At 40.1% G+C, this 23,763-nt stretch overlaps 1 protein-coding gene across 3 annotated transcripts in view; it reads left to right on the forward strand.

Annotated features, from left to right (window-relative positions):
• Positions 1-23,763, forward strand: part of als2 (alsin Rho guanine nucleotide exchange factor ALS2) — a 41,204-nt gene that overhangs the window by 3,618 nt on the left and 13,823 nt on the right. The window contains exons 2-11 of one of the 3 annotated variants that reach the window (XM_022223466.2): positions 6,508-7,965; positions 13,560-13,728; positions 14,388-14,500; positions 15,193-15,361; positions 15,953-16,124; positions 16,682-16,937; positions 17,220-17,379; positions 17,910-18,041; positions 19,429-19,557; positions 22,341-22,370. In XM_022223466.2, the coding sequence (XP_022079158.2) occupies positions 6,508-7,965; positions 13,560-13,728; positions 14,388-14,500; positions 15,193-15,361; positions 15,953-16,124; positions 16,682-16,937; positions 17,220-17,379; positions 17,910-18,041; positions 19,429-19,557; positions 22,341-22,370 (2,788 nt within the window). The remainder of the gene's footprint in view (positions 1-6,507; positions 7,966-13,559; positions 13,729-14,387; positions 14,501-15,192; positions 15,362-15,952; positions 16,125-16,681; positions 16,938-17,219; positions 17,380-17,909; positions 18,042-19,428; positions 19,558-22,340; positions 22,371-23,763) is intronic. The other 2 variants (XM_022223467.2, XM_087134117.1) reach the window with 2 other exon arrangements.

The following is a 23,763-nucleotide window of genomic DNA, read 5'->3' on the forward strand; positions in this document are numbered from 1 at the left end:
ATGTATGTTAACTCAGCCTGCTTTTTATTAAACTTGACGGCTCCAAGTATTCAACTTCTTTTTTCTGAAATCTCCCTAAAAACAGTAAAATAAACAGATGGATGTATGTAGATGTTCTCTGGGTCATGGGACGATTGGGTACAAGCTACATGTACCAGTACATGTACTGTACATGTATCAAACATTATAAATGACCATTAGTGTACATGTAGCCTAGGCTTATCTTCTAAGAACCAAGTTGAGATAAATCCTGCCTTGGTTGTTTGGTCATTGTGAGATAATAAACAACACAAGTATTAGTACACAGTGTGTGTAGGCTGCAAACTCTCCAGTTGGTACAGGTTTTCTACATGTATTTTGTAAAATAAACTGCAATGTGTACATGTACCTGTAGGGACTTGTACAGGTACCGAAATGTACTGTATGAACCAAACAAACCCTGCAACATTTAACTACCCGGTTCATAGCATACATGTACAGTGCATGTACATGTACTTTGTCCAACCCTGACCTCTCATATGAAGAGTGAAATTTCAGGTGTGTCTGTTAGTCTGGAAATTGAGCTACATGTAGATCCAGTGATCACATACTGTACATATGCGTATAGGGAAAAAAGAGCATGTTTGCCATGCTGGTAGCCTGGTACTGAATAATTCACTACATGGAGGCCTATAAACTGATTTTTAATCGCAGGCAAAAGGTAACCATCATGCCCACTAAAAGGATTGGGTATTGAGTGAATGTCAACATGTATCGAACAAATTAAGTACTCTGTTTGAGTGTCGGCATTTTCACTTAAGATTGATAATTTTACGGATGAAAGCAGCCTGCCGTCATGTTTTTTTTTCATGTGTCGAGTCATATCTGACTGATCTTATACAGTTACTGAGTGTATCAATCTCCCATGAACACCGACTTTGCTCGTCTTCTGATCTTACTCGGCTTTCTATCCCGATATCTAACAAAAAGATAGCAGGAGATACATGTAACTCCTTCAGAGTAGCAGGCTTACACCTCTGGAACGAACTTCCAGTATTTGTGAGAGAAGCTGAGTCTGAGTTCAGTTTAGACTTTCTTTAACGACCTTCCTTTTCCAAGACCTTGCTTGCACATGTTTTTTATCCTCTCTTGTACATGTACATGTATTTTTTTGGCTGAATTTCTAGGGTCCCTGTTATGTATGTGTTATTAATCCCGTGTTAGGCACCGTGAGCTTGCTTGGGCACGGTATAAAGATTTATTATTATTGCAGTTGAGATACATGTACATGTATGTATGGCACGTGTATGTCTTGTAAGATGTAAAAGGGATTCAGCACTTAAAAGTTGACAGATTATTAAGGGTAAAAATGATTTTGGATCTAAATGAGTGTTGTAGCACTTTTCCTTCTGCGCTATCCACATTCCAACATGTTCGAGCCAGTCCACGCCTTCTTTCAGCCTACAATACTTCCCAAGAAACCCCAGCAGAGGGTCACAAGGGAAACCAGTACATTCCCTTAATTCCCTGAGCACTTCATGCATGAGTGAGGCAGGGCCAAGCAGACGGAGAGCAAACTGTGGCGTTGCTAAGCCGGTCTCCTGGGTAATGAGGTCACCTGCCACATCACCCATCTTCTACTCTCCCGGCGGAGTGACTCATCCTGAAGAAGAAACCAAGCCTTACTCCCATGAGCTGAAGATCTGCACTGTTTCTTAGACGTCAAGAATCTTGAGGATTCCCCAGCTCATTCCCATGTGGGGTTTTGGTACCCGGTACTACCGGTACACCTACAGTGTTGTACTGCCAATGCATTTAGCCATTGTACAGTGCACATTTATTTTAAACTAGTACAACCTGCCTTTGTCATCATCAGTAGACTCTACCATGACCCTACGTTTTTGTATTCATATACATGTACCATACGTGTACCACACAATTCTGGAATTACCATGGTAACTGCTTCAAACATAAATGTTAAGTAATGTATATATAAAAAGATTGATCTACGTAAAACGTATACACATATTTTGTTGAAAAGCAATGCAAAGAAATACAAGACTAAAGATGACAATAATCGGGACACATGGAAATGTGATACATTTACAAAAGAATACATTTTCACTTTCCTTATCAGACCACAGACTACCGGTACATGTAGAAACGTACAAAGGACATTACCAATACGAATCACAACAAAATACATGTATGGCAAAAAAGTATCAAAAAGTAACAGAAGTGGCAAGAGCATGGGATTCAAAGACAAAAAGACACAAGTCAAAAACAAAACAATTATGACTGGAAGACCAGACATATCAGGTTATCACAGGACAACCATCTTTTATCCGTGGTACCAGCCGGACACCTTTGTGTACATGTACATGTACATGTATGCATAAGCCAGTTTTTGAGCAGAGTAAACCATCACCACGCAACCAGAGCCAACAAAAAACCCAGCACTGAAACAGAAAACATGTTAATTACTTTTATTAAGTGCATCTACAAGAGATGGGATACAGCTCCTCTTATATCAGTTAGTCCAGTACATATATTTCAGAGTACACACCTGATTCAAATTTCGCAAGTTCTAATTTCAGTTTTGAGGGAGCCAATGCCAATAGGTTTGGCAATCCAAGAGGATTTTGCCAAAATTGAAGAAGAGTTGTTCCAATCTATCAGCAATGTAGTCGGAAGCCCATACTTTTGACAAATTTCTTTACAGGGTTTGCAGAACTAAGATCACCAGCCAAAATAATTCTTTAGAGTTTTCTTTTGCAGCCTCTCTAGATCAACAAAGTGTGCCTTAGTCGGTCCAGAATACCAATGTACATGCATACCAGCACATGTACAACATGTACCTCCATTACATGTACATAAACAATGTACTATGTAGCAGTGCAACTAATGCATGTTTAAGCACGGATTGCTTGCATGGCAGTAAATCAGTTTTTGCTAAAGTGTCAAAACGGTATTGGCATGATCTCTGTACAGTACAGAGATCATCTTTTTTTAAAATGGACTTTCATAAATACCTGTACCGGTACCTCAGACAGTTTCACTGTTCAACAACCTGCAACTTGACCGTGTATTGACAACACCCGCTGAGAAGTGATAATGCCCGCTTTGTTAAACACGCGCTGGTATATGTACCTGGATATGAGAAAGTTTACTCCATCCCTATTGGTCTCAAACAACATGCAGAACGTGCAACACACGTGCCAAGTCCATATACAAGGACATTCTATTGGACAATTTTCAAAAGGAACATACATGTACCATAAAATGGGTTAGGGTGTTTGGGAAAATGAAAGTAACATTTTAGAACAATATCATTGGAAATCCATCATACCATATCTTGACTTCTTTTGACTCTGAATAAACAGGTATTTATGAATGGGAATAAATATGTGCTTATCCGGTGTTAAACTAAGTTAATGTTTAAAACCTTGCTCAGGAGAACAAACATTGATAATAACCTTGCCGCGTTCATTCTCCTGAACTGGTCTTAAATGCATGTTTGTTTTCCAGGCCTGGAAAAGTCATGGAATTTTGTAGAAATGATTAAAGTCATGGAAATGTCATGGAAGTTCTTCAAACACTGTGTGATTTCTATTAGAAATAAGTGCATAAAGTGTGTGATTTCATTTGCAACTTTACAGGTAAAAGTCCGAAGAGTTCAAGAAATTGCAACTATTGGATCATGGATTTTCATTTTGGTCATGGAAAAGCATGGAATTTAATCATCCTTTTGGTGCAGGAACCCTGTTTTTCCAGAATGTAATGGACAGCTGCAGACGTGGGACTGTGCCTTGAGCTTACCCAAGAGATGACTCCATGCACTGTATGTTATGAGATCACCCGTAACTGACCTTCACTCCCAGGCAACCCATGATCCCATCCAACCCACCACTCCCACATCCTACAATATACTGTATGTGTATAATTGCTATAATTTCATACTGCTGAAGAAAAAACCTCTAAACAAACCTTCCAACTCTGTCATTCATTGTAAACAAGACACCCTATAGATCTAGCAGCTGGCCATAACTTACTGGTACATGTACATGTACTGTACATGTACATTGTAAATCAGTACACTGGTGTCATGTGGTATTGTATTTATGAATGGGGATCAATCTTGACAGGATGGGGGGCCTCATGGCCAGGGGCAGTCCCCTATTGATCATAATCAGCTGACTGGAAGATAATTGCCATCTCAGGGGGTTTCGTAATACGTGCTAGGAATAAATTAGTAACTGTACATGTTCATGTATGGCAGACATGCGAAATTCCTTGATTTGTTGTTTATTAAAGCACAGAAGACCATAGCAGTTACACTACATGTAGCAGTACAGTGTATGAATCTATTCCTTCCTCCATGATGAGACAACTGACAAATTTATGCAGTGATGAAGTATAGTTCATGCACATGTTGGTATAATTTTGCAAATAATCAAACATACGGCTTAACACATGAAATACCGGTAAATTTGCAAATTCATTTTTTTAGTCTTGTGGAATTAATTTCTTTTTTAACCTGTGAGTTTATTGCCATTTGAAGAGAAAAAGGACCCTTTTTAAGGAAATATTCCTGACAGCAAAGTGAAACTGTCGCATTGAAATTTGGCATCTTCCCAACATGTATATTTAAATCTGGAATTCTAGATACATGTACATGTACGTTTATAAAATTAGGCAAAAATATGGCTTTGATTTTTTTTAGGCCCTACATGTTAATGTACATGTATTGACTGGCAACATTCCTGTTTGTATAGTCTACATGTACATGTACTCGTATCAATAAACAAAATAAGATGAAAATTGTTATGCAGCACATGTAAATGTACATGTATGCATGAAAACCAGTGTGCGGTATTCAGATCATTTATTTTAGTAATTAGCGGTTGCTGTTTCAGAAGCCGCTCTGCTCGTGAAGTTTCTCTTGCAACACATGAATGTGAGAAATCATAGTTTAATACCAAACGCTTCAATGTCTGCACTTGACGAGCACGTTTTCCACTGTGAACAATTTTTTCATCATCTCAGATGCTTAACTATGTGTATATGTAACCGGTATGTATGAGCACGATTAAGAAGTGTCTGGCATACGTGTATCGGTACAGTGTGCACGTACATGTATGTGTCCATGTAGTTTTGGCACTTCCACTATCTGTGTATCTGTTAGCAAAAAAATGAACTTGCCTGTGGCTAAAAAGACCGTCTCTAGCACTTAGACCGATGACTAATCTGTGGACACTTCTAGACCACTGGGCATTCAATTTAAGATCGCGAAAGTGCCAGAATAAAATGGGCTCTCACCAAACCGCAAACAGTGACAGATTTGACAGACTGTGATCTCAACAGGGTGTTTGCATTGAGTGTAGTGAGATGCTGTAAGGACAATGATGTCCAATTAGAATGGAAAGCTCAGTCATGAATATTAATTAATTCTGTCCTACTACTGGTATGCTAACATAGCATTTCATATGCAAATGGTCCATCTATTGGGCTTCATGTTGTGGTTAAGATATGATAGCCTACACATACATGTACCCTAATTTTTGGATTTTGTGTTTAATATATCTACATCAAATGTACCACTTGTCATTTTAACAAACATTCACATTTTTTTATTACATTGTACATGTACACTTTGCACGCACAATTGTACCGGTGTGTATAGATCTTGTACATGTACAGTGGATGGGTTCTTGCATCCTCATACAATATAATGTATGTAAAATTTATTGTACATGTATGCAAATCACCGTTGAATGCAAAGACTTAACACACATGTACAGTACTTACATACATGACATACTGGTAAATGTACAGTTGTAGCATAGCAGCAATATCAGATGTTAGTGGCATGTTGATCATACATACTATACAGTTGTGTTGCTTTGTTTGTGAGACCATGGAGATACATTCTCCTTGGATAATCTAAAAAAGACAATTCTGGTTGTAGTTGAAAGAACATTTCACCGTTAGCTAGACAAAATGCATGTACATTGTACCTGTAGTGTTATACATGTACATGTATCTGTAAGCTTCTTCCTACAAATCTTCCGCACTACCGAAATTCCACATTTATTGCATACATGCACATACTGTATTTACATGTACTGTACTTTAAATTCCCACTTGGTTGGAAATTAAGATCTGGTTCTGGTTGGTGAGAGATTAAAATTTGGATTATGGACAGTAAAAATGCATGTACCGGTTGCTATGTTTGGTGCATACAATACGTGTACAATATCCATGAATACTCAGAGATTAAGTGTTTTACTCACTTTTACTGAAATAATGTGCTTTTATAACTTGATTACTGTTAATGTTGTTCCCCTTGTCCCGTGGGCACTTTGTGTTTTTCATTTATGTTTCTTAGGGAAGAAAGATCTTTTTATACTGTTATACATGTGGACAGGTACATAATTGTATTTACTGTATTTCATGAAGTGTGCAGAATTACAAATGATTTCTATCTTGAAAATTCTTATGATCCCTTTGATTTGTTTGGTCTTACAGAGAGCCTGATGATGCAGATACTGCCAAACAGCAGCAGAGCCTGCAGTCCGTCGCTTACTTCTGGAAGGGCTTCCTGAGCAGCACCTCCCCCTACAGCTATCCCAATCTCAACACCAAGAATGTGATCAAGGTCTCCCTGGGCAGTAGACACTCTGCTTTCTTGACTGATCAGCATGCTGTCTACTGCTACGGGGCTGGGGAACTCGGTCAACTGGGCCACAAGAAGTTCTCTGACGTCACCAAGCAGCCCGTGCTCGTGCAAGACCTGAAAGGGGAGAACGTCATCGATGTGGTATGCGGAGGCAACCATACGGCGGTGCTGTGCTCAGACGGCATTGTCTTCTGCTGGGGAGACTCCAGCAGCGGGCAGTGCGGGATCGGACAGATAGAGAAAACCAACGCCCCACAGCAGGTGCAGATCAGCGACACCGATTCCGACCCCATCATCACACAGATCTCATGCGGTGACTCACACACCTTGGCCTTGTCTAGCAGCACCGAGATATGGGCATGGGGGACTGGACCGCAGCTGGGACTCGGGACGGGGTCAACACCAGTCCTGACCCCACGAAAGGTACAGGGCCTGGTTGGGAAGAAGGTGTTACAGATAGCGTGTGGCTCAAACCACAGTCTGGCTGTAGTACAGAAAGTGCGCTCTTCCAAGCTGAGTGGCACCAGGCTGAGAGATCTGGATGAGGAAGGTTCTGGCACCAGTAGCCTCCAGCTGACAGATGAAATCTACTCCCTCCACGAGGAAGGGGACATTGTCATCATAACGGACACAAGAACCACAAGCAGCTCTGTCGAAGAGATGCCCTCGATGAGAAGCTTCTCGCCTGACAGTATCGATGTTGCTGCAAGGCAAGCGGCCAAAAAGGACGATGCGACCAAGAGTGATTCCGAGGACTCCAATAACAGCCAAGGTACATACACAGTAGATGAGGACAAAGGTCAAGATGCACAGGCCGTGAAAGGGGAGCCAATGGCCAATGGGGAGGTTTTCCATGATCAGGCAGATAGTGCCAGCACCCCAACCCCAACAATTCGGTCAGAGCGACGACTCACTTTCACAGAATCCTTTGACAGTGCATCTGCAAAGAAGTACCTGGCACAGCAGTTGAAGCCCCTTCAGCTCTCAGAGCCTCCCAGACCAGCTGAGAGGACCTCCCCCAAGGACCGAATCCTCGCCAGCCTACCGCAAGCTGTGGCCTCCAAGATAAGCAAGCTGTTGAGCCCCGTCAGCCTGAGGTCGAAATTCAGCCTGACTGAAGACGTCAACCAAGAGGATATTGAGGTTGAGGAGCTCATGAGCAGCGGATCCCAGCCCGAATTGGGCAAGGGGTCCGACATCAGGTTTTCACTGGAAGGTCCTTTGGATGATTCAACTTTGCAGACAGAGGTTTGGAGCTGGGGCAAGGGGGCCAATGGACAGCTGGGTCAGGGAGACCCTCTTGACAAGTTAGTATTCATAATGTGCATGCACAGTGCATGTGACACCGTTTAATGCTGATCTAACATTACATGGTTTTCCTTGTTTTTCTACGTGTACACGGACACAGCTTCATGTTCAACGAGCAAAAGATACCAGTACAAATGTTTTTAGATTCCTCTTTGCAATATTTTCAAGACTGACTCCATTTTCTTTTACTTCCTGTCCACCACTTTACAAACTAACATGTACCGGTACACATACACTGTACATGTATGGTACCGGGTAAGTATTGGATACCAAGTAATAAGTGTAACCATAATGTCTTTGTTCACACCCTGCCATCACAATTGTAATACCAGTACAGTGTTCATGCCATATGTGCATACATGTATTACTCTGTACCCCATCAATAATCAGGTGAAAGGAGATGCCTTAAGGCCTTTGCAGCACTTTATGCTTATCTTGAGGCCTTCTCACAGTTGAGTACATGTACATGTATGTACTCGTATGTCATAAAGCCAACCTCATAATTTGCCTTCAGCTCAGATCAGAGTAACACTCAGGCCACATCTTACAATAAGCCTTTTGTGAATAAAATTTGAATAAAATCTGATACACTGAGCTCTTTACATTCACATGAAGATGCCGGTACAGGTAATAATTTGAAGTCCCTAGACTAAAGACACTGTTACCATATTGGTACCTCGTGATTCAGAGTAAGTTTTTGCTTAGCTACATACGTGAAAGAGACACCTTGCACCAAATACACTGTTTTCAATGGATTTATAAGAAAAGCTCAAAGGAACCAGTCCATTCCAGAGATGGTGGTCAGCACTAGTCAGTATGCAAAAGCTTTTCCCTAATCATGAGCTACATGTATAGCAACAGTGTCTTCAGTCTGCGGAATTCAAATTATTACCGGTATGTTTATGTGCAATATGATAACTCTTTACCAGGTTTTATTCAAATTTTACTGAAGGCTTATTTTGGCACTAGTCATCAGTGCTCAGGCACACATTTGTGTTTTGGGGGTTCTAGGCCAAGATTTGTTCTAATCTGAACTTGCCTTTTAAAAGTGCTGTGTAAGCATATACATGTAAATGTATACAAATTACATGTATTCCATCAGTGTTGTGACTCTTTTAAAATGTTGCACATTTTCTAACTACATGTAGCTGCATTTGACAAGAATTCAACCTTTGAAGAACAGCACCATTTGATCAGTTACGTGTGTCACAGTGTGTGTATGTGAGACAGTCTGTTGAATTGTATGGTACAACCTGTTTGCTGTGTGCACACACATACCTTTTATGCAGTTATTATGCAGTATGCACACATGCTGGAGCAGATGATGTTGGAGTGATGACTCACACAGTAGAAATCTAGTTTTTTCTCTCTCATATAAACTTTGCATCACTGAATTCTCAACTACAGTGATGTTGAAATCTCCAGTTGCAGAGGTCATCTTCAACAACAGCTGTACATGACATTAGAGGAGATGCAGTATTCGTGTTTGAATGACAGTTGAGCAACGTACAGTATATGTACATGTACATGTACCAGTACACTGTACTGGTATGTCCGTGCTTACAGTACATGTACATGTAGGTACCGTACTAGTACATGTACCGGCATGAATAAAAAAAAAGATTTATGTGTACATGTACATATGTGTCTTCTGGACATGTACGTGTGGTACATGTATATATGTAGATGTATTTTGGAAAAAGAAATAAACTCTTTTTGCAGCTCATACATTTCCTTGTTTAAATATCAACTACATCTTTTCCTGTTGATTAGATCTTGATCCCAGCTCTGCTGCCATTTCAAAATAAGGCTTTCCAAAACATAAATGTCAAGTTTTGGCATAATTTGTAGGTTCAGGAGTACCTGTTACTGTTCTGTTCTGACGACTTCAACAACTTTTCTCTCTTATAAAAGAAAAAAGTGTCATTTTGGTGTTTCTTGTTGAAATCCTGTGTACATGTACATGTACGTGTATACTCTGTAAGTTGACAATTCTCTTAAAATCGCAGATAATGTACCAGTAGCATTGGTGTTTCCTGTTGGTGACACCGTATGTACCGGTAAAATTTATGTATTTATGGTTTGCCATGGAGACCATGGAGATTGCAAAGTTGTCCCATTGAGTGGAATGCAGTGCATGTTTCCTGGTTTTGTTTTTTTTTAGTAGATTCTGCAGATATTTGCTAAGAGCCTACTGTACATTGTGGAATTACATGTACCGTTACATGTATTCATGATGCACAACATTGCATTTCATTAATGGACGGTGCCGTACCAGTGTACGTGCACATTACTCCATGTATGTACAGGACATGTACATGTGATGACCCACATGAACATCATGTTTTGGAAATACATGGAAGTCTGACCCATTCTCATGGTCGGACATCCGGGAATTTTTGTGCATTATTGAATAGCACAAAGGGTTGATTTGCCCCTTGTGACGTCATACTGACGGACCGAGGGAGTCTTTGTTAATTTTTCCATCATAATGCTACTACCATATGGTATCTTTGATTTACATGCACATTCATACACATTCTTATATAAAATAGCAGTATAATTATAAAAGCAGGAGTGTTGTATTCATACATTGAAAGTCATTCATGTAGATTTTTTGTGTGCTTGCATACTTTCAGCAAAAAAAATCAAATTTGCCAAAGTCATTTTCTCCCAAATCAAAGTCTGGTCCTTTTTCTTTCCGTGTGCTACCGATACATGAAGTGTAAAATCAAGAAATTGTGACTTGAGTCCAAGCTCAAGTCCCAATGTACAATGTGCATGTACCACAGGGAACCCTTCTCCAATGTACATGTACCTTGGCAGGCCAAGTTACCTGTAAATTACGAATGGGTTTTGCCCAGAACACTTAGTCATTGCCAAACACCAGCCTGGAACTTGCAATTTTTTTTTTAATCTGAATGGAGTTATTTATTAGCTCAGAGCACAAGTGATCAGAAAGTACGGTACATGTACATGTATTCAGCATTTCTTTGTGGTGAGAGTAAATCCAGGAAAGAGTCAGCAATTATACATTTCCTGAGCAGCATGACTAGATCAACCTGTGTGCATGAAACTTGGGTGCACAATAATCCAACCTGTTGGCATTGGGAGGATTGGCATTGCTTCCCCCCCCCCAAAAAATGAGAAATGCTCAGGAAAAACGGAAAGACAAGCAAAACGAATGGAAAAAGATGTACAAGAGGAAAATCTCCAATTAGTGTGAAAATACTGGCATCTCAAACTAACCCCTGCCTCTGTTGCTGATGAGTATACATGTATGTACATGTACTCTGCACATGGAAATTTGCTCCCCCCCTGAAAAGTACATTGCCCTTTCCCTCCCCACCCCTCCCCCAGCTACTCCATTGAGCGGACCCCATCTTGTACCGTTTCCAGTACCAAAACTCTCCTGGTGACACAGGCACTCGTTACATGTACCGGTAATTGGTTGGGCATTGTTACCAAATTATTTTCTCAACTGATGACTACTAACCTGGGTTGTTGTTTTCTCGTCGCATGTACATTGTACTTGTAGCGGTACCTGTACATGTACATGTAGATACATGTACAGTAGCTACATGTACCTGTGCTACTAGTACCGGTACATGTACATGTACACATGTAGACACTTGCATTGTACATGTAGGTTTCCATTGCACTTTATTTGGTGTGCTTTATTATAGCAAACATACATGTACAGTGTACATGTAGCTACTCCAAAACAAATACGCAAAAGCAATGAACACATACTGGTACTTGTGTAAAAACTTGTGTGAATTTGCCTGAACAAGCAAAATCAGTGCAGAAACTGACAAGTGACAAGGGTGTTTACCTGTACATGTATCTGCTCCAACTTTCAACAGTTCTGTAATTAATTACATGTATACACTCTACATGTACACGTACGTGTATGCATGGCATGCAGTACACGTACGTACATGTACGGTATGTATTCCACAGAGTTTATGTATTTAATTCTGCTAATTGGCATTCCTTTAATACTGAAACATGGTAACCATGTGTTCAAGGGGAAATGTCAATCTGATGGTCAAAAATAGTTTATCTTATTAAGTATTTATGCTGGCTACCATTTTAAAGCTGATTACTGTAGCTGCAAGTACAGATCACAAAAAGAATATTCAGTTTTATATCAAACATTATTTCAACCGGAAAATGGTTAAAAACTGCAGCTATTGGTCAAAAAAAGAAAAACAAATGTCAATTTCTCAGTGGCCATTCAAATTTTTTGATGTTTTAATTTTTTCAAAATAGTGGGTGGGTGGGTCAAGGTACATTTTTTTCAGAAAAGGAAAAACAAATCGATCTTTTCACTCGCCTGAATTATGCATGCCATGCGAGCAATCCGTAAGTTTGATCTGATTTATCGAAAATAGGGGTGGGTGGGTAAAAACAGTTTCGACAAAAAAACGAAATGTGAAAAGGTGAGATATTTTGCTTGGACTGTTCACAGTGTACTGGTACATGTACATGTATAATACATTTAGTAATTAGCAGGGGTGAGATTTCTCAGCTTTTTAGCTGATTTCAGTTTTTTATTACGGATTTCAGCTTTTTTTTCCTCACTGGCTGGGTACAAAAGTATACGAGATTTTCACAGTTCAGCTCTTTATGCCATTTTTCAGCTGTTTTCGGCTATTTTTATCATCGCTTAATCTCACCCCTGTTAATTTAACTCTAACAGTCCTGAATCCTTTACACTTACAGGTTGGATGAGATGTACAGGCTTAATACGCACGTTTACATACATGTACATATATATGGTACTATACCTGAATGAGATTTTCCAAAATGTACCGTACATGTACTTGTACCTGTATACCTACATGTACAGTACATGAGTTGTATTTTGAAACTGTATACATGTACATGAAGTTATTGCATGTACATGTATATCCCATGGCAAACCACATATTCAGTTACCCTGATAAACTTACGGATGCCATTCCTGCCAGATTTGATAACCCTGTCTGGCAGCATCAGGAATGAGCTTCTGCTTGACATTTTACAGGCGAGTTATCTGACAGCAATAACAAAATTTGGTCATGCTGCTTGCAATACAGAGACTAGGGCTGTCGGCCGTGACAAATTAGTAATGCATGTGATGTGCCTGTGTAGATCTATATGAATTGCAGATTGAGTGTTCATTGAGAAATACACTGTACTGCTTAATGCTCTGGTACCATACAGTTTGGGATTTGAGGTGATGTTCCTCTTTCACTTTTCACAAACATAGATTTAGGGTAAATGTCATACACATTGAGCTGTTTTCTTCTGTCATGTCTGTACACGACGCAAGGTTTGAGTACGTGTAAAATTTTGTAAACCAGGGCCTCAAAAGTTAGTTGCCACGGATTGTGAAACAGGGCATTAATCCAGGTTTGATTTTTTTTTACACATTCAATGACAACAAAGAGTGTCCGAAATTACTCCGAATGGCTTACAGAGTGTCTACAAGATACATCCAGATATCCATCAGGTTGAAGCCCTTACAAGGGTTTGTGTCAACTTTTGATTTCTTTTCTAGTGGTTGGCACTCAACATGCACATGTACTTGTTCCTCTTAATACAGAGCACAACCCCTGGTTATCAAGCAATTGGCAAATAAGGGTGTCGTCCGGGTGACCGCTGGACCGAGCCACTCGATGGCCATAACAAGCAGTGGTCATGCTTACTCCTGGGGCAGCAACTCTGATGGTCAACTTGGACACAATGGTCAGCTCATACCAAAGAGGATTAAGGTGAAAATGGAACAAATTTGTGTTGTATGTTTCTTTTAAATTCTTTGCACCATGTGTCCTGTGCAAGCCCCAAATTTTCTCATTCTGAGAAGTTTTATCAGCGTAAAGACAGGACTCAAAATTTGATACTTATTCAGTATGGTGTCATCTATCAGAAATATTGTCCAGGGCACTGCCAAGTGAACAGGTACATGTACTTGTACACCTGTACACTGTAAAAAAAATTCCTTGGAAGCCAGAGTTTAAATAAACCGGAAATTGTTGGCACTTTTGACAGCGTTTACATGTTGTGTACGTGTTTGTTAGTGGAATGCACCCTGATCATTGCAGTGGGCACAGCTGCAAGCATACATGTGTGCACATCCAGTGTGCCTGCAACCTTGCTTTGTCTTCTTAAAACTAATGATGCAATAGGAGAAATTTGTTTTCTGGCCGTCCTTTTGAGTTGAATTATTGAAAAATAAATTATTTCATTGTACACACAAGTGAATTTGCCCTTTTATTTCTGGTTCCATGTTTTTTGGGTCCACATCAGTTGGTCATTGAGCCTCTTGGTGGTAAAGTTACATGTACATGTACAGTACCGGTACATGTACTAGGTACATGTACATATAGTCCTAAAACTCATGGCTCTCATGTCCTCCTTTGTTATTTTCCAGATGCCTAATAATGCCCTGGTATGGGATGCAGCTGCTGGAAGCACCCATACTCTCCTGCTAGCAGATGGTAACAGCTGCCAGCCAGACATATATTATCTAGGAAAACAACCAAGGTACAAGTACCTGTATGCATTTGTTACTCTGGGGCAGTTTCATGTTATTATACACATACAGGATAGATCAATGTCAGCCATGTCTGATGTACATGTACCTGGCTACATGGCCTGGAGTAACATGCATAAAGGAAGCCACTGGCTGGTGAGGATAGCCATTTCCCATAGATTTCCCATAGATATGTGATTGCTGGCCACAGTAAAGCAATCCAGACACAGCTTTTGTGTAATGAATTACAGCTATTGATACATGTACATTGTGTTGAACTGGTTCTATTGAACTGGTTTTGGGGAAAGGCCATGCCAGTTTCAGCCAAGTTGTCCTAATAGTTTGAAACCTGTGATATATAGATTTCCTTTTGAAGTTTCTCTGTTTAGTCACTCGTATTCTTGAAGTATGCTATGAAGTATAATACCAAAGCTGACTGACAAATCAATTACATGTACAATTTTGTGTGATTTTCTAATAACTTTCTAATAAATTATTATTAATAATTAATTTTAATTAATTATTTTAATAATATGATAAATTTTTGTGTAATACATAAGAATATCATCAATCAAGATATTTACGTACCTGCCTTAGCAAATGTTTTGCTTGAACCAAGAAAACAAAGCCTCTTTAGATGTCTTTGTTTATCACCAGTCTGTTAATCTCTGATGGCGACTTGTTTATTTTAATCAACTGCCAGTCTCCAAGAGTTGAAGAGCGAAGGCCGTACCGGCACGCCGGAAAGCAGCCCCCTCAAGGAGAACAAAGAGGCCAGCAAGAAGAGGCCCATGTCCAGCATTGCCAAAGGGCCAACGGTCAAATATGCAGCCAGAGCCAAGCAACCAGAAAAGCTGGCCTTCATCAGAAAGGTCAGTACGATGTTGCTCCACAATTCTGCACCCCTTGGGCTGCAAGTGGCCAATGTGGGACTTTTTTGACAGACAATTGCCAAAAACATCTTGACAACAATCATTGCGCTGTACTGTTTGTAGCCTGACGTAACTTCTGTAGTATTACATCACATTGTTACCTTCATGGTAACAAAAGCCAAAACAAAGAAAGCAAACCTTGACACCCAATTCAAACTTAAATCATCAAAAATGTCTAACTGTATTAATGAAGCTTACAGGTTCATGAAAGACCACAATCTTGTCAGGGAGACCCTGAAAAATGCTGTTTTTTGAGATGTGTATAGTAAACTGAAATCTAGTACTTGTTAAAAATGTATTCGTTTTAATAATAGCACCATTGTTGAAAACTAATTCTGACATGGGCAGAATGTGATACTTTTACAAATACATGTAGAATACATGTACATGTATATATTATTTGAACTGTTCTCTGTGCACTGATGCACACTATGCATACCATTCCTTCCCTCTGTTTCTATCATTCTGGTGGTATGTTGAAACATTTTTAATCATTATTTCTGAGTGTGATTCTTTGGTGACCTGTTCCAGTGTGGTTGGGCTCAGTTTGTCACTGCTGCCTCCGACCTGTGTGCATGCATCGCCGACAAGAACGCCTCTGGGTTCACGGCCATTCTGCACGAGCTGGCCACCTCGGAGAGACTGCTCCACTACCAGCTGACCACGACGCGCTCCACCATCATCAAGGCTCTCAGTGGGGCAGGTACATTGAGCAGCTGTGGATGCTGTCTGTGTTCCAGAATGTTGTGTTTATACATCTCCATGTAGGAAGCCGATCTTGGAAAAAATGTGTTGATGGCAGAATATGTAAAGGGATTGATTATTGCTGGTTTGAATGCTAGTGAGCTAGAAAAGATAGGATCTGGGTACAATTGTTAAGGCATATCAGAGCCAGCAAATATTTGAGAAGATCGTTGTCCACACTGACTAGGAGCCTGCACGGCCTGCAAATATCATTAGTACTACTGTAGCTTACGTACACATGCTTTGCTTAGGCACACAGCGTATTTAGCAGCAAGATAACTCATCTCTGGCTTTATAATTGATGGTAGTCTCGAGACATTTACGTGGCTTTCTTTTCCCAACCAAAGTGGTGTTATTAGTCAAAATTACTTTTACAGACTTCAGCAGACAGGTCCACTTTTCGAAAAGTATTTGGTTCCTACTTCAGATGAAGCACTTACATATTCGTACAAAATGGCTTGTATGTAAGAGTACAGTGTATGTACATTACGTAGCATTGGTGATTTCTTTATGCAGACATCAACAAAGTACTTGAAGGGACCATCTATCAGCAGCCATTCCGACAAATTATAGACCTCTTTTCGTTACTTGGCACAACTGTGGCCCACAATTCCATTGGCCTGACAGCAGCTGTCCAGCGAAGCCGCGACCTTACGGAATTGGCCATTCTGAAGGGTGGAATGGAATATCGGGCAGTCTTTGAACAGTACGCCATCTATGTCTGCAACTTTGTTACCATTGGCGGATTCACTCACATGGGGAAAGTTGGAAGGTAAATTCAATTCTCACTGGCTGTACCATGATATATTTCTCCACCTTTCAAAAAAGAAAACAAAATTTTAAACACGCCACAAAAGTGTGCCAGTGCACTGTTCTACCGCATTGTTAACACAGCCTTCATTCTCGTAACTTTAATTGTCGAGCAAGTAATCCAGTAATCCAGCACAGTAATTCTAACCTCTAATAAATCTTAGCAACATTTCAGCTGTGGCTACCCTCCTTGTATGTCCGTGCTGTGTTGATAACAGTCATCTTTGAATGTCTTGTCATCCAGTGATGCACTCTCGAAGCACGAGGCCGTCTTCACGGAGCTCTTGAACGAGGAGAAACCAGCCAGCTATGGTGCGCCACTGCGGGGCGTAATGAAGCTGCCCTTGGACAGAGTCAAATCCTATGCCTACCTCCTGGGGAAACTAAAGAATTACTATGCCCAGGTGATAATCAGGTTCCAGTTTCACATTTGCAGCAATTTTGGCGGTGAATTAAAAACTTGCTATGCAAAAGTAGGTTACCAGCCAAATGCCTTACCTGTCATAGACAGGTAAGGCATGAAAATTTGTTCCCAGCTGTTTTGAGCTAACCACATAAGTTTAACAGGCAGGACTATTTGCTGAAGTTGGGCCCTAGGACAAGTTAGTATGGGTTGATTTTGTGTAGGTATGCACCTGTACCCTTTTTGATGACAACTGAAATGATTGACAGTTAAGTGAAGGAGCCAACTTCTCAAAACTGCTAGCACCCCTAGATTTCTCTAGATGTGCCATATGAAATCTGCTGTTAGGTACCGTATGATTACACTAGAGACATGTGCCGAGGCGTAGGGTACAGAGACTCTGGCATGGACTTGCAAAGACTTTCTGGGAAGTTTTGCAGCTTGCAGTCTCATCCTGAGGTTGTCCAAACCTCTGATAAAGACTGGAAGTGTTTTATACAGGTCTGTGTGTTGGAACCTTTATCTCTGCAGGGAAGCACAGAGTTCAGTCTCCTGAGTGAGAGCAGTAAAGCTTGGGAGACACTCCAACGTAACATTGACGAGAAGAAAGCCCATGCTGAGGAGACAAGGGCATTCTGGGAATCCTGCCCATCCAAACTTGCCGTAAGTAATCAGAGCAGAAAATTGATATTCTTCAATTCCCACGTTATAAGTTCAAAGGAATTGAAACTCGTAAAAGTCTTGAAACCTTAGGAAATTTTAACTACATGAGGTTAAGCTTTCTATTAAGCCTTTTGTGAATTAAATTTGAATAAAATCTGGTACACTGAGTTCTTTAAATTCACGTTAACATAACAATTTGAATTTTCCATACTAAAAACACTGTTGCTATACCTCAGGATTCGGGACAAGCTTTTGCTTAGTTACATAAGAGATGCCTTGCAACATTTCACTGTTCTCAATGATTAAGAGAGGCACAAAGGAACCAGTTCATTCCAGAGATGGTGGTCGCTATGCAAAATCTTGCCCCGAATCACGAGGCATAGTAACAGTGTTTTTAGTCTGGGGAATCCGAATTGTTACATTGCATGTGCAATCAGATAACTCGGTGTACCAGATTTTATTTGAATTTAACTTGCAAATGGCTTATTTGGCAAAGTAGGTTTAGGCATTGAAATATAAAATGCAAGCTCAATTCTTCAGCCAAACTTTTATCAATGCATTTGTACCTGTATGAGGTACGGTAAAATCATTGTACATTTGTGTACATGTACTAGTCATGCGTATACTTACATTTACTAGTACATGTAGCAACTACTTTTCAAGTGTAAAATTGCCAAAATATATTATTTTAAAAATGTTTTTACTAGTAGTTCTTCAGTTATGTTTGCAAAAAGCTATGCTTCTTCTGCGCATGGAGACTTTATTGTATTGTGTGCTTTCAAAGAACTGTTTATTACTCTTATTAATGAGTGAATGTATCATGCACATAGACAATCGGATTATGAACATCTTCCAGTTAATATATTTCAGTATTCTTTGGAAAAGTAGCACTAAGTCTTCAGAAGGGGTATCATTTTGCAGCAGTGCCGTGCAATAATCTCTAACTAGATATTACAACTTCTCTATGGAATCTGTGGTCTTCCCATCTCGATGTTCGTTTCTGTTTAAATGCCCTAGATAAAGAAGCATCATCAGAACATGGCCATCGTGCAAACCTACATGTAATTTCATGGGCATGTTTGCATGAAAGAATCCTAACTCTATCACTGCACAGCAAACCGAATGCCCATAATGTTGACACAAAATGTGTGCCCGTAACACCTCGAGCACAAGATTGTTTTTTTGTGTGTCATCCGTACACACACATTGGCAGTCTTTCATACATTTGTTGTTTCGGTCTTGAGAAATTTGCCGAAAAAGTGCAATTTACAATGTATGTGGTTTTTCATTTTAGCAACCAAACAGAGCAGCCCATTAAAGCGCATGGAGACATCTGCCTCAGTTAGTGTCCATACATTATAAAATACGCTGTTCCAAACCCTAATAGGAATCTATTAAGAAGCCCGACCGTCGCCTGCTCAGAGATTCCCGTAGCAACCCTCTGACATTGCAGAACGCTGGTAGACTGTCCCAAAACTGGTTCCTGCTGTTTGCTGATATCTTCATCCATGTGCAGGTATTGCTTTACTGTCTTATTGCAGATTTCATTATTTGCATGGCCACATTTGTATGTGATCATAGACATCATACATAGTTTTTTAGTTGATGGCAGCGGTGGGTTATTTATTTCATGCTTTGCTTTACATGTGCCATGAACAGATCCAATTTTTTTTTTTTTTTACATGATAAAAAGTCAGTTTTCTACTGGCATGAATCCTTGATGCATTGTTTCCATTAGAGCAGTGTTGAAAATATCTGTTTCAGTTTGCCAGTGTGCCGCCATACATCATCTAGAAATGGATAGTTTTTCTGTCATTAAAGTCTGCCGTCGAAGTTGCACACACACACAAGTTTCGAAAGCTTTGAAATTGTTTTGAATTGATAAATGTCCTGTTGAAAAGCATTTACTCAGATTGTGTCGTAGCAGCAACTTCTTGCATGAAATACATGTATTGAAACTACAGTACAAGAGCTCCATTTTGTTCACAACTTTTTGGGCTTTTGTTTTGTTGTCCTTGCTGTTCTTATGCAAAATGCAATTGTAAACCTTCCCAAGAATTCTGGCAAAAACTTGTGTAGTCCTATGAATATGAAGTTACCGTAAGTGTATCCCATCTGCTTTTGCTCCTCAGTCAGGACATGTAGCATCAGCTGCTTTTGTCATCTTGTAGATGAGAGTATTGTACCAGGTTTTCTATCTGTTTTCAGCTTGCCCTCAATCTCACAGTTAATTTGTCTTCTTTTTTGGTTATTTTGGTGAGGTTCAAAAATAATTTGATTTTAGTGTGAAATTTGCCTTTGTGTCTGCACTTGTTTCTTTGTTGAATAAACATCAGTTTGTTGGTTCAGATGTGGCAGTAATTTTTGTACAGTGCATGTGTATAAACCCTCAACTTGGACAAGTGGAGAAAACAATGAGTGGGTGTGGAGATTAAACCTGCAACTGTGGAATAAAACAAAGTCAAATCATATGTTACCTGTACTGTACCTAGGGCCATTTTCCAAAACTCAATTTCGGCTCTGTGTCAGGCTTCAACTTTTTTTGTACTAGCTGACTTTGAAGCTGTAAGCGCAGTAATCAGTCTAATAGTGCCACAGAACATCAAATAAGATGCAAGAAAGCCAAAAATTATTGTAATACAATGTAATTTAAACGTTTCAGGCCCACAATCGGGGATTAGTTTGGGAACGAAGCCTGAGAAGGAGATGAAGTTGAGTATTGGAAAACCGCCTAAGTGTGGCAGTGTGTAGGAGAACACAGTGAATAATTCTGTTACTGCATGTTGCTCTTTTGGACATGTGAAGGGGATTGTAAACTTCAAAAATTTACAGTGCATTCCCACTCGATCCCCCAATTGGTGGATCAGATCCGGCAATTGTGTGTAGTGGGAACGCTAACCGTTATAAGGTGGATCAGGATCAGATCCACCTTTCTTGATCCTCCTCTGGAGCGGGATACAGATCCCCCAATGGGTAGATCAGATCCTGCAATTGGCGGATCATGATCAGATGAGAACGCAAAAAATGGATCTGATCCGGCAATTTGACCTGTCAACATCCGTCCGCACACGAGTGGCACAAAACGTTTACGGTCTGATGAACAAAGAAATATGTTTTTTGGCGTGTAGCTCATGTGAAAATTTTTAACATGCACAGTATGCTCAATAAACAACTGCTGACCTAGGGGCTAGCAAAATGTGTCACCACGCATTCACGATGAATGCATGCCGCAATGTGTTCCTAGCCCTTTCAAAATTTTTGTTGCGCATTCATCCGTTTCTTAACCTTTTTCATTTGTGTGATTTCACTTGCTCTCCATCAAAACTAATTCCGTGTTAGCATATAGCCCGCAGTGTGTAAAAGAGTATTGAAAACAGAAGCAAAGGTTTAAGAGACAACGTACTAGGCTGAACATTCGGTCCGATTCCAGGTCGTCACGTCAGTAGAACTCTGCACCCAAAACACCACAAGGGTCAGCACACAACCCTGCCACAGAGCGCGTGCTCAGCTAGTAAGCGCATGCATAATACCGAACTCGACCTTCCGGGCTCGACATGTCTGTGCGAAAAGGTGAATCAAGCGTAAGTGGGAACGCGACTTGCAGTTTGGCTGCTCTAAAATAACAATTACACCAAAATGCCAGATCAAGATCCACGTTTTCCCAATTCAAGTGGAAACACGCTGTTCGTTCAGCACTTTCATTATCACTTTTTACGTCTCATTTTTTTAAAAATCACATTTTGGCAAGTCTATAGCCAGTTTACATCGGGTTTTCTGACCCGGAAAAGCTGCTGGGGGCGGATTATTTTACCTGCAAATTCTTCAACCTTGCAATTGCATTTTGACCCGACCAAGCACGATGTGTAAGTACATCAACCGCAGAAATGAAAAAAGAATTCTTAAAGGAGTGTGCACATCCTCCGTTGAACAAATACGTGTAAGGAAAATTATGCGTGTGCACGCGTCATCCAGTGTCAAGTGGTTAAATACTTCCTTATTATGTGTAAGTTACCAGCAGAGACCCCCAAAACGAAGTGATTTTTTTTTGAGGATGTGGAATATCAGAGATGGCATCTAGATATAGCATTCCTTGGAGTGTGTGTGAATTGATTGCAGTTTATTGCTACAATGTTCCTACTTGTGTTTTCTGAAAAGAAAATGTTTAAGGTCATTTGAAGGTTCTAGAACAAGGGTAACCATGTATTCATTAGTGGCTTGACTTTTCTTGATGTTTACAAAAAAGTGTAAATGTATGCCACACTAATCAAACTTCCGTATAAATTTTGTCTTTTTTCTGAGACTGAGGGCAAGAGCGGAAATACAGAAAAGGTAGATTTCTTATGTTTTATTTGTACATCAAGACAGGGTCCAGTGTCATGGTGTTTGAGCACCAAACCATCCATAAGACTCTTGCACCAAAGACAAGCTTAATCAAGTCTTGTGAGAATGAGTTTTGTTAACCTCAGCGGATGGGGGACACTTGGCCCCTGTCTGTGCCTGTGAGACTGTGCATGAGACAAACTGCTTGCACCTTCCACCTCCATACAGTTAGTGCATTGCACCTCCATATGGAACCTTGTTACAGAGCCTCATTGCTTTTCTGTCCAGACAGCGTACTCCCCATTGCATCCCTTCATTTACTTCCGACCCCTGGCAGAGGCATCTTGCAAGGAACCTCCCTGAATCCATCCCAATCCATAAGTCTGGTTTTTTGCTTGTACCAAAAAGCCCCATGCAGTGTGATATTCAGCAGGGGTCTGATGTCCTGTGTTCATCAAATCATCGGATAACTAGATGTTAGGATTGGATGGATTAAATAGAGTTGGTGTTAGCCTTAGGCCTTTTTACACCGTCCTTTCAGCTACATGTACAGGTGTAGCCTAAATGTTGTCTAGAGTAAGATTGGAGTCTACTGTGAGAGGACCCATGTTGGATTGAGTTGGGGTTCAGCATTCATGTGTGGTTTAGCTGCAATTCTGTATTTTCTGCTTGGGTAAGGTCTCTAAATCCTGCCCCTAACCAGGGCTGAATATATTTGTGGAAACTCCTTTTGAAAGTCCCTGTTGGATGTTATAATTAAGCAGTGCCGAATGGCTTGCCTTTGACTTTGATCGAACACTAATATTTGGGGCAGTGAGAAAAGGCCATCTAGATTGAAACATGACGTTTTACTGTTAGTTTCAACACCATAAAAAAGATGATTTTTACTTGGAATGCAGGCATCAGTTTTACTGATGAAGATTATCCATGTTTGCTGAGAAAATGAAGGTTATACATTTTGTTTTGTAAAACACCGAAGGGTTCAAAAGAAATGTTTATCATTTTCCACGCTTCCTCAGAATTGTATTGAGACTGTAACCTTGAAAGTTCTAATACTATACTTTGCATGCTGGTTTTTCCAAATGCAATGAATTTGTGCATGGTCTTGAAAAGAGGGACTCATGTTTCCTTGTGGTATGCTTGGTTGATCTGTCATTACTTAACAAATTTCTATGTGTGTAGATGTACATACTACCAAGTTACTAATTACAACATTGCATGATAGTCTGTTTTTGTTGTAACATCAACTTAAGTAAACAACATGAGAGAAATGTACGTGGTGCATTTGATTGGAATCTTGATAGATTCCTTGTTCTGGAAGACGAGGTGATAAATGAAGCATTCTCACCTGTGAAAACACTCACAACTAAAGAGAATGTGTTTGTGCAATGTATGTTTGACT

This window comes from Acanthaster planci, linkage group LG03 (genome assembly GCF_054643075.1).
Source record: "Acanthaster planci isolate LZ-2023a linkage group LG03, COTS_SCS, whole genome shotgun sequence".
NCBI classification, from domain to species: domain Eukaryota; kingdom Metazoa; phylum Echinodermata; class Asteroidea; order Valvatida; family Acanthasteridae; genus Acanthaster; species Acanthaster planci.